Source organism: Lissotriton helveticus, chromosome 2_1 (genome assembly GCF_964261635.1).
Source record: "Lissotriton helveticus chromosome 2_1, aLisHel1.1, whole genome shotgun sequence".
Classification (NCBI taxonomy): Eukaryota; Metazoa; Chordata; class Amphibia; order Caudata; family Salamandridae; genus Lissotriton; species Lissotriton helveticus.
Window position 1 is genome coordinate 685,134,102 of NC_136059.1, and position 17,150 is coordinate 685,151,251.

Here is a 17,150-nt window from a genome sequence, read left to right on the forward strand (position 1 = left end):
GACTGTTCCCATGAGGCACAGGGTCAGAGCTGATTTGCATATAGCCAGTGTCTAACCCAGGGTGGTGTGGAGTGCAAAAAAAGTATGGATTTAGGCCCAGATCCTTGTACTGGGGTGAATGTATGACATTGTTCTACATTCTGTCCATCAACTGTGTTTTTTGCAATTTTCACCCCGAGTGGGCTGGGTATGCTCAGACGTGAGTCCCAGGCTCTCCACACCACTGGAGTCAAGCTATCCAGACTGACGAAGGCTGATAGCCAGAAACCGGTCCTTGGATGCTTGATTCCGGTCTGGGAAAGACATGGCTTGGTAGTTCGGACTGGACTGTTCCCATGAGGCACAGGGTCAGAGCTGATTTGCATATAGCCAGTGTATAACCCAGGGTGGTGTGGAGTGCAAAAAAACGATGGATTTAGGTCCAGATCCTTGTACTGGGGTGAATGTATGACATTGTTCTACATTCTGTCCATCAACTGTGTTTTTTGCAATATGCAAATGGACTCACATGCATGCCAATAATCTCTAGGCACTCTTGTCAGTCATACCTCTATTGTGAGGCAGTGGCCCAGCCCTGCAGGACCAAAAAAGGCTCAGATGAAGAATAGATGTCTGAAGCAGCACAAAACAATTAGACGGTAACAGTGTGTATCAGCAACAGCAGCATTTATTTGGCTCACCTCGCGCATCCATTCGCGAATGGCTTTGCACGCTTCTTGATGCCACACGTTGTGAACAGAGTCTGTGAGGGCAACAGCTGTGACCTTGCTCCTCACATCAGCCTCTCGCTGTATCATCTGTTGAAGAGAAACAACTCAAAGTTACCATCGGTTATTTTAATTTAATAACAGAGATATTTTAAATTAATAACAGAGGTCTCATTCCTTTTAACATAATGTGGAATCTGAAAAAGACAGGTCCAATCACATACAGTTCAGCACAAGGCGTTACATTCTTCTGAAGGCAGCTTTAACCTACAATTTCATTAACTCCTATTAGTTGGCAAAAGGTTAGGCAATTCAAGGATTAAAAATATCATTGAACAGGCATGAAGGCATTCACTTGAAGTTGCTTTGAAACTCTTGAAATATTATTTCCATCTCTCTACGAAGTATGTGTTTCTATTTTTCTGCAAGACACTTTCGACCAAAGCAGCGTTCTTGTATTCATTTCCATCACTAGCTCCAAAACAACACTGTTCCTATACTGCCTGTTTTAACTGTTCGTTACTAAAACATTTGCATTCTTTTGATTGGTTTGTGCTCTTAAACTAAAAGTTAAGAGCAGACTATGTTCATGTGAAGTTTGATTTACTATGTTCTGTTGCATAGAACTAATTCGTTGAAAAACAGACAACACTCAAAAAATCTGAACTTAAGCTATATTCATTTAACTCCTTGGCTTCGAAGCGTTTTCCGCTCAGAATGCTAGGCCCTTTTTTTGCTATTTCCTATACTTTTACACGTTCGTCTTCATAACTTTTTTCCACATAAGGTATCCAAGCTAAATCTGCATTGTTTTCTTCCAACATCCTGGAGACTCTAAAGATACTAAGGATTGTTGATTGCCCTGAAGAGGACCGAGAAAATAGCCCACATATAGCAAAATTATTTTTTTTGCAAAGACTTGTGAGAATAGTGCTGCACATGAAAGCATATGTTTGTTCCCCAAAAAAATGCATCAACAAAATGTATGCTGTGCTTGTACCACCACATTCCCTGCTGGCTTTCACAAACATGCACAGTTGTATATATATATATATTAAAAAAAAGATGTACCATAGTGTTTGAATTTTTCTAAGAGGTAGTCAATTTTTCCTAGTTTTTATGGTTTCAACCTACTTGTTGTGGAAACAGGTGTAAAGCCCATGGATGATCCTGGAAAGCTCTGAATTTTTGGATAGTAGCCAAAATTCTGAATTCATTGAGGGGCTATTTGTGCAGAGCCCTCAGAAAATACAAAAAATTAGAGGGAAAAACAGTTTTGGGACAACATTTTCATCTGTAACTTCTTGTCACAGCTGTCAATTTACAAAAGCAATATTCTGTTACGTCTGACAGGTCCTTCTGGTCACAGCGATTTACAGGGTTTGTAGGTTCCCTAAAAGGCATGCTATATCGAGTCAATAAACTGACCTGTACCGTACAATGATTTTTTTCATTGTATACCGATTACACAGCAATTCCTAATGTAAAATACAAAGGATAAAAAATAGGGATAAAGGAAACCTATGTATTTCAGAAGTGTACACAAGATATTGAGTTTAGGAACAGTGGTTATTTGTCACCTCTGAATTTGGGGCTCCCTATACCACCATGTGATTCAGAGGTTATTTCGCAAAATATCTTCTTTTGTGCATACTGGCTTATATTGGGTAGTCACAAATAGAAATCCAACTGGTAATAACAAATGTTCTACTGTTCTGTGCTTCAACACATCCCTCGATAAAAATGGTACCCCACTTGTATGGCTGGGCATAGCACTTACAAGACACAACCCCACTCTTATTTTACAATATGTGTAGTTATGGATTTGGGCCTTAGATCAGCTGCCACCCAAGGAAATCTTCCATTCTCAAACATTTATGATAACTAGACACCCAGGGGTGTTCCAGGGTGGTATAACTAGTATGATTCTCACAAGCATCCGCAAACCTCAAAATGTGGTTAAAAACACACATTTTCCTCACAATTCTATGAGGGAAAGTTCTGGAATCTGTGGGGGTACCCACATTTGCTACCACCCAGCATTACCGAACATCTCCGAATCAAATTGGTACTTCACTTGTGTGGGTGGGTCTAGCACTCATGACATGAGAGGGCCCAAAAAGCAACATGGACAGAAGATTTTTCCATTTAAAATCAACCCTTTTTACATTTTGTATAGCTGTAGTTTTTTGGCCCTAGCACAGCCAGCACCTACGAAAACTTACCAAACCTATACATTTCAGAAAACTAGACACCTTGAGGAGTCCAGTGTGGCATTACTAGTATGGCTCATACAAGATTTTCCTACCCAGAAGCCCTTGCAAACCTCATACTTTGGCTAAAAACACACATTTTCCTCACATTTCTGTAAGGGATAGTTCTAGAATCTGCGGGAAGCCACATATTTCCTACCACCCAGCATTCCCCCTACGTCTTGCAATAAAAATGGAACCTCACTTGTGTAGGTGGGCCTAGCACCAGTGACTGGAAAAGGTCCAAACTGTAGCACGGACAGATAACATTTCTCCACTGAAAACCAAACCCTTTTTTGCATCTTGGATAGCTATGGATTTTGGGCCCTAGCTCAGTCGGCATCTATAGATGTTGTAAATGAATCTAGGACTCTAGTGTAATTTTTCCCGATTCATGCCCTTACATAGGTATAGATTGCTCGATCCTTATATAGGCATAGAAATCATTACCATATTTAGACTGAGCCTATGCAGCCCAAATACGGCATGGCTACTTCCACTAAATTCAAAGAATCAACAACGATTTCTTAGAGAAACCCGCCTTCAGCAGCTAGGGACTTCCCTTTGCCTGAATACTAATTTATCTAGGAAATCATGGACTTTTCGAAGAACTGAGTCTTTGATGAGGTTATTAAGTCCAATCACATGTCAAACTCCGCACCTTCAAAGTATAAATATGCCTAGATTTGCCCAGACAAACACACGGTGGTTTGGAGCAGATCGACTTACTACTTGCCCGACGCCCTGCAGCAGCAAGTGCCGAAAGAAGCCGACCCTCCAGCTGAGGCACTGAGAGACGCTGTCTTTTCTCCTGCTGAGAAATCCAGCTCCAGTGTTCCCAGGCTACTCTTGCGGGTTGCTGGGAAATCGAGTCCTGAGAAAGAGATACAAGACCTCCTTCATTCTAAACCAAGGTACGGAGCTGATTAGACCCGTAGAGAATTCTTGGGCAGACTCTTGGCAGAGAAATACTAAACTTAAGCTACTCCTCACTTACTTCTTCCCTTGTACTAGACTTAGGTTAGGTACACCGGGGTAGGCGTATTTTAGAAGCACCAGTTGAGTACTTTTAGTCATTATTTTATCACGGTATGTATTTTATATGTTTTAGGCAACTTATGGCTTAGAAACCATATCATGCTTTTACAGTACTACTTTATAATACTTTTCGTTTTATATGCCTTGTACGTTATAACAGTACATTTCTTATGCTTGAGAAAGAAGACTGTTCAATAAATACTTTTTATTGAAAACGCTTGTCTCTCTATTTTCTCAGCACCTCTGGTGAAACGAAGCATGCACGAATGACTGAGTAAAATAGTTATCTATTGTTTCCGCGACTCTAGAGATTGATTTCTTATTCTTGGGAAACAAAGTTGTCATGTTTATGCGGTTGTCAGAAACTAATCCCTTCTTGTGAATTCAAGAAAGTTTCTAGTGACCTCTGAGCTAGCTGGCACTCATAATTAAGTCTAATATATAAGATAGAGACCTAGTCAACCTCAGTCCTACGTCTAAACTATAGTATATGTTATTCCAATGTGCAGAGCCTATTGGGAATATAGGAATTACACTACATGGCGCCCAACGTTTGGTAAGGCGATAATTTAACACTAGGTACTAGAGTAACTCAGTTGTGCTTTTCACACAGACCCCTTTCTACCATAAAAACTCCAATTGATGTCTGGAGTGGGTGAAAGGATAATATCCGCCAAAACTGAGTAGGACAAAAATCCTATGTATTTGTTTTTGGTTTGTTCAACGTTGAAGGATACAGTGTTCCAAAATATTGTGCACCTAATCTTTGTTTCCTTGAAATTTGCTCAGCAAATTCTGAGTCAACGAAATGTCGGAGACAGACGAAGAATTAGAAAGAGCTGCAGCACCAGCTCAAGCAGCCTTAAATGACAAAAATCTCCTAGAGAATGACCCGGATGCTATAACCATCCCGGCAAATGTAAGGAAAACTATAACTTACAAACTGAAAGATAATGGAGTATCATCGAGAGGTGGTAAAGTAATCTTTGTTATAGAGGCACATGAATAACGGCAGACAGAGGTATTCTATTCATGGATTCACTTTCCTCCAGCAGATGGAGAAACACACGAGTTTCACTACTACAAAGTAGAGGAACCTCAAACGGAATACGTTCCTTACGAGGACGTGGAAATTCCATTAACTTACCAAGAGCATCAGCTCTGGTTTAAAGGCGCCCTACAACATCAAAATCACATTACCAGGCTCGGTCCACTAGGTAGACCAGGAGCTACATGGCCAGTACTAGCCACCTATACACCCCATCCTGACATTGAAAAATGACAGGTCAAGAACTGTTAGCTCAGCTAAAACAATTAATTAAAATACATAGACAATTGGTTTAATATGTCATGCGGACCTTAACAGTCCAACCTACTGTAAGGATTCCACAGCACACCCCTCACCAGGGGAACACAAACAAAATCACACCTCAGACTATACAATCAGTCATTGGTAAAATGCCTTCCAAAAGGGAACAAATTCCGTTTTGGCTAGCACAAAAAATTACTCAAATTGAGGCAGTATTCCCTGATAGTACACCTCATGAGAAACACAGAATTCTGACAATCTGTTTACCAAGGGGGATAGCACCATATGTGGAGGACTATGACACATGGGGTACAGTCTTTGCTTCAATCTACACAAAAACACATGGTGTTCCTTCCATGGCGGTAATACCAGACGTTCTGCCTTGAATCTAGGTATGAAATTACTGAAAGATTTCAAACAGGTCTCGGCTATACTATTAGCCAACATCAAAGGTGAAGCAGCATCCGTGGCAATCCACCAGAAGTTAAAAGAAACAGATATAATAGACCAACCATATGAGCTTGCAAGAATTATTGAAAAATCATACGAAGAACTAGGTAGAGATAGTTTGGGTGGAAAACCATTAAAACCCCAGCTAACTGAAAATCCTGAAAAAGTTTTTATTAAAAATAATCTCACTACTCCAACACTAAGCAAACACTTCCTAAAGAGAAGCATTCGCAATCCAGAGGTATGTCTCCCCAACGGGAGCCCTCTGAAGAAAAGGTATAACCTTAGAAATAGGAATACTTTAAGAAAACCTGATAGATATCAAGATACTGATACACGTTCCTCTCATACCTTTCAGACTTCCTCGCAGATATCTGAGAGGAGAGGACGATCAGAACAGAAAGAGGAACGCGTGAAGTCCGAAGAGAAACAGCACGTTCCAAAAAATAAGAAAACCCAATTCACCAAAAAGAAGGTAGCAAGCATAAAGATCAGACATGCAGAGGATCTTGAGGACACAACTCAAGAACGGGGAGTGGGCCCAGACAATGCTGGACAGCGCAGCAGAAGTGACCATAGCTCGCAAGATCCTGATGGATCATCTGGAGACAGTGGACTTGAATGAATGCATTTAAGTTGAAACTGCCGACACCAGGGTTAGTGTACCCCACAAGTTATATGAAGTAACACTCCGAATGGAGGGGGACATAACTAGGAAAATAAAAGCTCTCTTTTTGGATAAGCTTTCCAAGGGTTATGACATTCTTCTAGCTGAACGAGACTGACCACCTGATTTTGTCAGGGAGTGCCCACATGGCGAAGAGATAATTATGCCAGCCTTCTCAAATCATATTCCTATTCATAAAAAATACACCTATGCCAGAAAATGGGCTGTGGCCCAGGCTCCAGCATTATATAAAAATAATGTGGGATGGGATGAGGACTCTCCTCACCATAAAATCCAGTTAAAAAAACCAACCTACTGCACAGAGGCAGGATCCAGTTAAGCAAGAAGCTAAAAAACAAGTCAGGGAGATTTTAAATCAACTTGAATGCCAAGGGGTGGTTGAAACATGCACCTCGTCAATGAACAATCCTTTGTTTCCTCTCTCCAAACCAGACAATTCATATCGTCTAGTTTTGGATTACAGACACCTAAAATCCTGTTGCAAAACATTTGCAGTACAAAATGCACACAGTGCAGCACTGATGAATACCATCGTGCGGAAAAAATCTAAAACCACATTAGATATTTCGAATGGGTTTTTCTGTCAAAAAATTGCACCTGAAAGCAGGCATTTGACCGCTTTCTCAATTATGGGGACACAGGGACAATTTTGCCGTCTCCCCCAAGGATTCAAGAATAGTCCAGGGTTATTTTCAGCCAGAGTAACAGAGTTACTACAAATGTATGATGATGAGGCATTATCTTATGTCGATGACATCTATCTTACAGACGATGATTTGGACGTACACTTGAAAAGAGTGAACACCATAATACTAGGGTTCGCATCTGAAGGGTACAAATTCAATTTTAAGAAATCACGAATTGCCCACCTCAACGTCCTATTCTTAGGATACAAGTTATCAAGTGAAGGCAAAAGCCTGGCAGCCAACTTCCTAGAGAAATGTGCGCTGCACCAACCTCCAAAGACGCTGAAGAACTTACAATCAATCCTAGGTTTCCTGAATTTTGGAAGAACTTATTTTCTAAACTACGCAGAAAGGGTTACAACTCTCTACGAACTAATCAAACCTGATTTCAAACCAACGAATTGGACTCAAAATCATACAGACATTTTGCGTTCAGTGCAAACAGACATGTGAGCAAAAACTCAATTGGAAACACACGATAATACACGCAATCTTGCGATCCGAATCATCCCAGGGAGATGCGGATTCACATAACTGACCTTTAATGAAGGTGAATAGGTACCAATAGCATACAAATCACACTTGTACACACAAGCTGAAATAAAATTCACTTCTACAGAAAAAATTCTGACAGCGGCTCAAACTGCGGTAGCAAAAGAGAGAGCCCTCACATAAGGTAAACGCATAATGATTGTTACACCTGTACCTGCTTTATAGGCAGTGACAAAAGAAAGCATTCCCAATGCTAAGGCTTTACATCCGAGATGGATACAATGGGTTAATTCTCTTGCTGCAGCAGACGTTGAATACGTTTTTGACTTCTGCTTGAAGACACAAGAATTCCTACAGTACGAATACGAATGTCCTCTGCTGACCGAAATTCTGCCTCTAGAACATTACGGATGTATAATCTATACAGACGGATCAGCGCAGCCCGCAGTTGGGGGTAAACAATCCTATAGTGCTGCGTGCGCGATTGTCAAAGGTCACTTGGCGCAAAGGTAAATTTAGACCTATGGTTACTAAAACTCAATCACTCGGAGACTGTATAGCTCAGCAAGCTGAACTACAGGCTTTCAAGATGGTGCTTGAAAATACCGATCGCGAATTCCCCACACTAATAGTGTGCGATTCGTATTACTGTGTTCAATCTTCCAATGAATATCTGCAAAACTGGGTTCAAAACGGGATCAAAGATGCAAAAGGTGGCACAATTAAGCATAAAACGCTTTGGGAACAAGTAGTTCTTTTACAGAAAGAACCACAAAAGACTCACGTGATTTATACACTGAGTCATCAGCGTGATGGCGTTCACGTTGCAGGGAATTCATTGGCTGATGAAGCTGCGAAGGCAGCTGTGCAAACGGCTTCCCTAGCTGCGATCACTCGGTCAAAAACAAAAATACACAGCGAAATAATGCAAGCTGTCACTGCTTCAGTTAAAGACAGTGGTAAGACACTCCCAAAAGGCTTTCCAGTAAAGTACTCATATATAACTGATGCGAATAATGTTCCTTTTGCTCAAATCCCTGGAGTGGGTGATAGGGCAATTCCAAACATGGAACATAGGTTAGGACTCATCTTAGCAGCACACGAAGGGCTGGAATCTGCACATGCAGGAGTTTCCGCCACAGTATCATTATTAAAACAAAGATATTGGTGGCCACGCATGAGGAAACAAACTAGAAATGATGTTCTAGAATGTGAAATCTGCCTGAAAATAAAAGTTTCTACAGTGAAACGACCTGCGCAGACGCCTCTTCTAATTTCAGATAAACCATTAGCATGTGTTTACCTGGACCACTGTGGTCCCTTACAAAGGGATAGTAACTATAAATATATCATGGTCGCAGTGGATTCATGCACAAGATTTATTTGGATGTGGCCCCAGTGCTCTGCTGACGCCAGAACTGTTATAAAGGATTTGCGAGTCTTTATCGGCACATACGCAATCAGCATGCTACACTCTGACCAGAGTCCTGCGTTTAGCTCTCGAGCTTACAAAGAGGCCATGGCTAGCTTGGGCGTTGCATTGCGGTATTCTAGTCCCTTCCATCCTGAGGGTAATGCGGTAGTGGAAAGAAAAAAACGTGACATAAAGCAATCCATAACAGCTAAGGTATTAGGTTCGGGTGATGGGTGGGTCAAACATAGTCTTAACAATCTGCCAAGAAGTTCTCTGGGTGGAATCACTCCATATGAATTACTATTTGGTACTAGAATGATAATCGAAGACCTCGATTGTCAAACTTCAATGGTGGAACAAAAACCCTTTGATGTCAAAGATCGTTTGGCTGTTTTACAGGACTTAAATGAAACAAGAAGAAGTCTAAGTAACATGATACAGAAGCCAACGACCACTGAAGAAAAACCACCTGTCCAAGCAAGACCTGTCTGGATTCCAAAAATTGGGGATCTAGTCAGGGAAAAGATCGCGGTAAAGAAGGAATTTGGGCCTTCTTACAGAAAAGCAGTACCTATCTTGGCAATCCAAGGAACAAGATCAGTAGTACTACCGCCAATTGCTGGTAAAAGGGAGAACAGAGTTGTATCCATCGACCTGGTCAAACCACAATCATGTGGCCGATAATTTTTAGTAGGCCCAGTGGACTCCCAAGATGTAGCAGATAACCAAATCTTACTACAATCCAAGAGGTTCAAAATGAAAGACTTATCACCTTTGAGAAACCTGCAGTAAGAAAAGAAGGACTATGCAACAAAGCCATGGAACTTGTGCCTCATGAGACCCAAATAACAGTTCGCCAAGAAACTCCTGTCTAAAATGATGTAGCCTCTGACTATACAAATATGACAAGGGAAGAAGCAACTCCAAAGATTAATAACAATCCTGCTGTAATTCCAACAATTGACAGAACTGCCTCTGGCTATTTTATCAACTTTGATACATTGTCTGAAGATCCCAGTAAACCTCATAATACGCCAGCAAATAAAAGTTTCAAAGAATAAATAACGAAACTTTTTCTTCAACTTGAAAAAACATATCTGGTTTCACCATGGGTTGAATTTTGGATTGTGTTAGGTGTACTTTTACTCCTGCTCTGGCTCATACTGGTGTTAAGTTTGGGAAGGATGATGGATGGAAAATACAGTATAATGGACACAGCAAGTAAGAAAATCAACTTGGTCCTAAAACCTCACAAATCATCTCATCGAGAAAAAAGAGACCTGACATCAGTAAACATCACAGCCGTTCCTATACCTGGTGGTATAGCATGGGACAGAACTGATTATGACATCTATGGCCCGGTGGAGCTGCTGAAGATTCCACACCAGTTCAAGGTTTCTTTGAGTGACTTTGTCTCACCACGCACATTTTCTGATGATTGGGACTTTGAAACTGTTAACAACATGATGACAGATTTAGAAATGTCAGCTAAATTTACAGAACATGAATACTTAGAAGGTTCATCAGAATATGAACAAATGTATTGTTTTAATCATTATGGTCACCGTTATTTGCATAAATCTGCAAGCCCTAGGAATATTTTTACTTACAATCAATGGGAACATTGTCCAACGCCGCCAAAAGGCAGCTCGAAAACATTTTATAAAAAATGTCTGTACTTCACAGGGTTTAATGTTACAAATCCAGAAACGTTTTATTTCAAAAATATAAATAAGACAGGAATGAAAACAATGTTGACTAATACTAAACAAGTTTATTCTGCAAACTTTTATGCTCAGCTGTCTACATTAGGTTTTGACTTTTGGAAAGACAACATTGAGACAAAAACTGCCTGGGGCACGAAAGATTGGCAGGTGCAAGGTTTAGAAGCCCTGTTCAGAGCCTGCATTATACCAGAACAAATAATGTTTTTAAATGACACTGTTCAACAAAATTCTTGTCTTGGCCGGGCTAAGATAAAAGATTTAAACAAACCGTCTATACCCAAACCCACATCTGACAGTGATGATACTACAGAAGAGGAAGAAGACGTACCATATATTTTAAAACAGAACAGAACTAATCCTGATTGGAAAAAATGGTTAATCTGGCCCACAGACAAGAATAACTGTCAAGATAGATTCCTGAACAAAACACAGGGGTTCACAGTGATTAGGCCAGATCCAAGATATTCCCAGAGACAACATCCAGGGATAGTAACTACTTACAGTGTAGGAAAGCTATGCCTTGAGTGGCTACAAAAATCTACACTTCCAGAAATCAAACAACACTTATCTTTACTTAAAGAAGGCAATGATTTGCGAGATTTCTTAATGGGGCCTCGCAAACCACGTCAAAAACGTTTCATATACGCCGGTGTATACGCTGCGTACAACTAAGCTTGGAAAATAACGCAAATGGAAACTGCAGAAAGAATACGAGAAATTGATCGTATTAATTTAGAGAAAGCTATCTCTGTAGTGGACAATGGGTTAAGGACTCTGTCCTCCAGAATTTATTCTTTGGACAGCATGGTGTCATCTGCAATTTACATAATAGAGCAAGACTTGCTAATGGTACAACATAGCCAGTCCCAATTACGTTCAATAATGCTGCTAGGCTGGACATTGCAAAATCTCCGTTCAGGCTACGTGCCATGGCGTTTAATCAATACCACGTCATTGTTTACTGTGTTTAACCTAACAGATAAACAAATCTCTTTGGCACAAAAAGGAGCAGACTATACGGTGCTGAGCATTGAAAAACTGGAAAGATTACCATTGACAGTTTCTGAGAATCCTGTCATTGAATGGATAATACATGGCACCATCATGCTACCAGTGACAATTTTCCAATTTCAGTATTGTCTACAGCATATACCAGCGGGCCTGTATGAAAGGTTGGGTAAAGAATACGTTAAGTCGACCTGGACTTTACCATACACACACAAATGTTGGAATGGGGGAAAGGAGGAATTCCTTAGTGGTAAAAACTGTAAGAACTCAGTAAGTGGTACACTTGTGTGCAAAGGTATTAATTTACATGGAGCCTGCGAAAGTTCTGCAAATAACCTATCTTGCCACCTGCACGGTACACCCTCTGCAGTGATAGAACCAATTTTCAGGCAGCTATCCAATGGCAGTTACGTTATGCTCAAGGACCACAGCTGTTGTGGCATGTTGCCAGGAAAAGCGTATCTAGTCAGTGTCTCATCCATGGTAACTTGTTGTATGCAAGTATTGTATCCAACGCACAAGACAGACAGCGGGACGGCATTATGGCCTTTATTGAATATCTCTTCTATACGAATTGATACTTTAAGCAGAATGAAAGTCTTTCTTTTACAAAAAACTGTGCCACTGACCTCGTCTAGAGAAACGTATGATCTGCAAGTTGCAAGTACTTCTGCAGAGATACATGCATTATTATCAACAAACTGCCCAGTACATTTCGCAGAAATATTAAGTCAAATCTTAAATATGTCTGATACCAGTGGCATCGCACATGTATTTAAGACGATTTTTTCGGGACTGTTAACACCATTTATAGCAGTCCTCTGCATTTTTCCAAATTTCGTGCACTCTGTGTTTGGCGGCCTGCCTCTCATCTTGGGATTCGTAGCAGGAACTCTGTTTTTATTCCTTCTGCTCCGATATGGCAAGTCCGGTCACCAGCGATACCCAGATTACCATGGAACAATGCCTCCTTGCCATGAGGTATCGTGAGAGAATTTCACAGATTCTTGGCTTGGCTCGTTTAAGAGATCTGAACACAACCTGGTTTCTATCGTTCAGACCAATCTGGCAAGATTGCATCTTACCTGTTCTACGATGCCTGATTTGCGGACAGGAATGCGTGTTGGACATTTGTCTTAAACTTCCATCAGTACTGCCATCGGATGTTGACGCTTTGCTAGGTCCAGTAACGACTCATGTATCGTGTTGCCCCCAACAGCTGCCTATTCTGATGACGGTATTCATTGAGGTCTCACCGGCAAGTATAACTGAGGGTGAGATACGGGACACTACAAGCATACAGGTACCATCTACTGCGGACATTGCTAATGCATCAAACGCTGACGGCGATGACCCACACTTCTGCACTTTTGATCTGCTAACTGAAGTGGACCCACTTTCACCTACTACGGTAGACGGTTTCTTTGCCAGCCTAGACGATCTGATGTTTTCTCCTGACTCCGAGAATAACTTTTGATTTATGCACACGGCGTTCCATGAACTCTGAAATTCGGCCTTCATTTTTCAAATCAAACCATCTACCAATTTGAACTTTTTCCAAAATAGAACTTGGCACAGAGTAATCTGCTTGAAGTGCAACTATTCTTAGAGAACAAGATTTCCATTTTATAGCCCATAAATAATAATATTTGGCCTAATTCTTCAGAACAAAAACGGTTTAGATATTATGCTTTGGGATGATCTCGAAAATAAAAATAAATGTCCTTTCTGTAAACTTCAGAGACGTTTCATGAATGTAATTTTGTATTTTACAAATGATAAAATGTATACTATGCTTCATGTCTATAAAGAAATGTTTATTCTATACATTTAAAACAAGCCTTTTCAGATGCAAATTTGTATATTGTACTTTGGGTGGGATTGTAATACTAGCATTAGATATGTCAGTGCTTCTACGTTTAGTTGTATTGAACTTAAAATCGTGGAGTGGGTGTTGTAAATAAATCTAGGACTCTAGTGTAATTTTTCCAGATTCATGCCCTTATATATGTATAGATTGTTCGATCCTTATATAGGCATACAAATCATACAATATTTAGACTGAGCCTATGCAGCCCAAATACGCCATGGCTACTTCCACTAAATTCCAAGAATCAACAATGATTTCTTAGAGAAACCCGCCTTCAGCAGCTAGGGACTTCCCCTTGCCTAAATACTAACTTATCTAGGAAATCATGGACTTTTCGGAGAACTGAGTCTTTGATGAAGTTATTAAGTCCAATCACATGTCAAACTCGGCACCTTCAAAGTATAAATATGCCTAGATTTGCCCAGACAAACACACGGTGGTTTGGAGCAGAGCGACTTACTACTTGCCCGACACCCTGCAGCAGCAAGTGCCGAAGGAAGCCGACCCTCCAGCTGACGCACTGAGAGACGCTGCCTTTTCTCCTGCCGAGAAATCCAGCTCAAGTGTTTCCAGGCTACCCTTGCGGGTTGCTAGGAAATCGAGTCCTGAGATAGAGATACAAGACCTCCTTCATTCTAAACCAAGGTACGGAGCTGATTAGACCCTTAGAGAATTCTTGGACAGACTCTTGGCAGAAAAATACTAAACTTAAGCTACTCCTCACTTACTTCTTCCCTTGTACTAGACTTAGGTTAGGTACACCGGGGTAGGCGTATTTTAAAAGTACCAGTTGAGTACCTTTAGTCATTATTTTATCACTGTATGTATTTTATGTGTTTTAGGCAACTTATGGCTTAGAAACCATATCATGCTTTTACAGTACTACTTTATAATACTTTTCGTATTATATGCCTTGTACTTTATAACCGGTATTACGATTGTAGCAGTACATTTCTTATGCTTGAGAAAGAAGACTGTTCAATAAATACTTTTTATTGAAAACGCTCGTCTCTCTATTTTCTCAGCACCTCTGGTGAAACGAAGCATGCACGAATGACTAAGTAAAATAGTTGTTTTCGCAACTCTAGAGATTGATTTCTTATTCTTGGGAAACAAAGTTGTCATGTTTATGCGGCTGTCAGAAACTAATCCCTTCTTGTGAATTCGAGAAAGTTTCTAGTGACCTCTGAGCTAGCTGGCACTCACAATTAAGTCTAATATATACGATAGAGACCTAGTCGACCTCAGTCCTAAGTCTAAACTATAGTATATGTTATTCCAATGCGCAGAGCCTATTGGGAATATAGGAACTACACTACATGGAAACCTACCAAACCCAGACATTTCTGAAAGCTAGACACCCGGGGGAGGCCAGAGTGGTGTGCTTCACTTTAATTCTATGACATTTTCTAACCCACATTACTCTACACACCTCAACCTTAGGTGGAAAACACACAATTTCCTTGCATTTCGGTGACAAACGTCCAGAATCGGCAGAGATTCACAAAATTTCTACCATCCAGGATCCCCTAACTATTCAAGAAAAATGCACAGTTTTAGACAAAGTCTGAGGTATGAAGTGCATTGGGGATTAGAATACATCATGGGATCCACAGGAGGTACAAAATTCTACCCCCTCCCGGTTGTCTAGTTTTCAGAAATGTCTGGGTTTGGTAGGTTTCCCCAGGAGGTGGATGAGCCAAGCATGAAAGTACCACCATTTAATATGGCAACTGAGACAAAGTTGCAACTTAGCCTCTCTCTGTTGGCCCATTTAGAAAAACAACACGTATAGGGAATTGACATTATCTCACTCTTGGTATAGATATGGGGATGTGTTAGTCCCCAAGGGAGCAGGGAGACTGCAAGGCTTTAGGGGTGGGGATTGATATATTCATGGGCCAGGCCACATCCCATATTTTAATGAAAAATATTCCTGGGATCCAGCAGGCTTTTTGCCCCGACAGCACTAATTGGGCCAAACACCGTCTCTGCCTTCACAGGGGGCAGCAAGATTTTTTTGATCATTTGGGAAGTAGGGTTTGGCCCGATAGATCGATAAGCCACCCTTTTTTTATTTGTAAAACAAATCCCGGATATCTAGTGGCCACCCTGAGGTAGAGATCGGAGGTAAGGACCTCGTATATGCTCCCCCATCCACCTCCCACTCCCAGGGGAAGGGGATTCATCAAACAGCCTGTTGTTAGTCATTATAGGGGTGGGGCTAGGCAAGATTGGTAAAACCTCCCAAGTGCCTGCGAGAAAGGAGGCACAAAGATTTTTGTGGCTGAGGAAGGGGAGGACCACTAGCTCATTGCCAGGGCGTCACTCCCCCCTCCAAAACTACTTCTTGGGATCTAGTAGGTGAATCCCTGCCTGGGAATAGCCCTCTTGTAGCAATCCCCCAAGATGGGATCCAATAGGAAGAGACACTATTGGCAAGGGGAGATTCTACCCTTTTCAATCATACCTTCCCCATATAAATCAGTCAGTGGCTGGGGGGCTGAGAGATGCCCCTGAGCCCTGAAATAAGTTGAAGTAAATTAGCTGATGGTCTAATTTACTTTCACTTTGTATGCAATGACGTCAGTATGACATGTGTACTGAGTGCCATAACACAGATAAAAAAGAAGCTCTTTCCCCAGCAAACCAAGCTGAAAACAAACAAAAAAAAGGAAATCCCTCGGGTGTGAGCATCAGATGGATTCCATGCAGTGGCTGAATGAAAGAGACGGTCTTATCCTAGAACCGTTAAGGTTATCCTGAGGAAGAGACCGTCTCGTTCTTAATACCTAAAAGGTTAAAACTGCAATCAAATATATTGTTTAGCAACTGGTCAATATGGAGTCGGGTAACTTATCTTCCGTGGTTTTTTGTGTGTACTAACCAATAGAATACGGCACTATTTACACAATATATAATCACAAACTTGCCAATATCTAATTACAATCATATTGGAGCTCTAGCTATTTAATAACATGATTCTCTATTAGAGAGATTCCTACATTGTACTTTCAATTACACTCTGCCCAATTCTGAATTCTGCAAGGGAAAAGCAAAACGTGAGACTAAGGCATGGATTAAGCATGTTACGTTCTGTCTTCCAATTTTTTGCAGTTCTCGTCATGACAAAAAAGTATGTTTTAGAGCTTGTTTGCCAAGAGATTAATTAGCCTGTACTAGCCTGAACCCACAAAAATGCAAGCTCTTGAACGAACACATATGGAAACCTCCTCTAAAACTAGAGTTGGAACCTATTTTCTGAAGTGAGGAGCTTCTCTAACAAAAACAAGAGTCATCATGGCAGTATTAGCACTTGAGCGGGAAAAAGCTCATCCTCATGGAAAAATAACCTGAAAGGAGAAACGGCATGGCTTCAGACAACATATAAAGGAGGGTGGTGCACTCCTTTGTTTTAGAAGTTGGTAGCAAATATTTTTTCTGGAAGAAAAAATAACTTTTATAACTTATGTATTGCATATAAAAATATATATGTACACAGGATTTTA

The 17,150-nt window shown here is 40.8% G+C and overlaps 1 protein-coding gene across 4 annotated transcripts in view; it reads right to left on the reverse strand.

Annotated features, from left to right (window-relative positions):
- ARB2A (ARB2 cotranscriptional regulator A) overlaps positions 1-17,150 on the reverse strand; it is a 1,817,924-nt gene that overhangs the window by 429,000 nt on the left and 1,371,774 nt on the right. For all 4 annotated transcript variants that reach the window (XM_078675377.1, XM_078675378.1, XM_078675379.1 and 1 more), the window contains one exon: positions 681-797. In XM_078675377.1, coding sequence (XP_078531503.1) covers positions 681-797 — 117 coding nt within the window. The remainder of the gene's footprint in view (positions 1-680; positions 798-17,150) is intronic.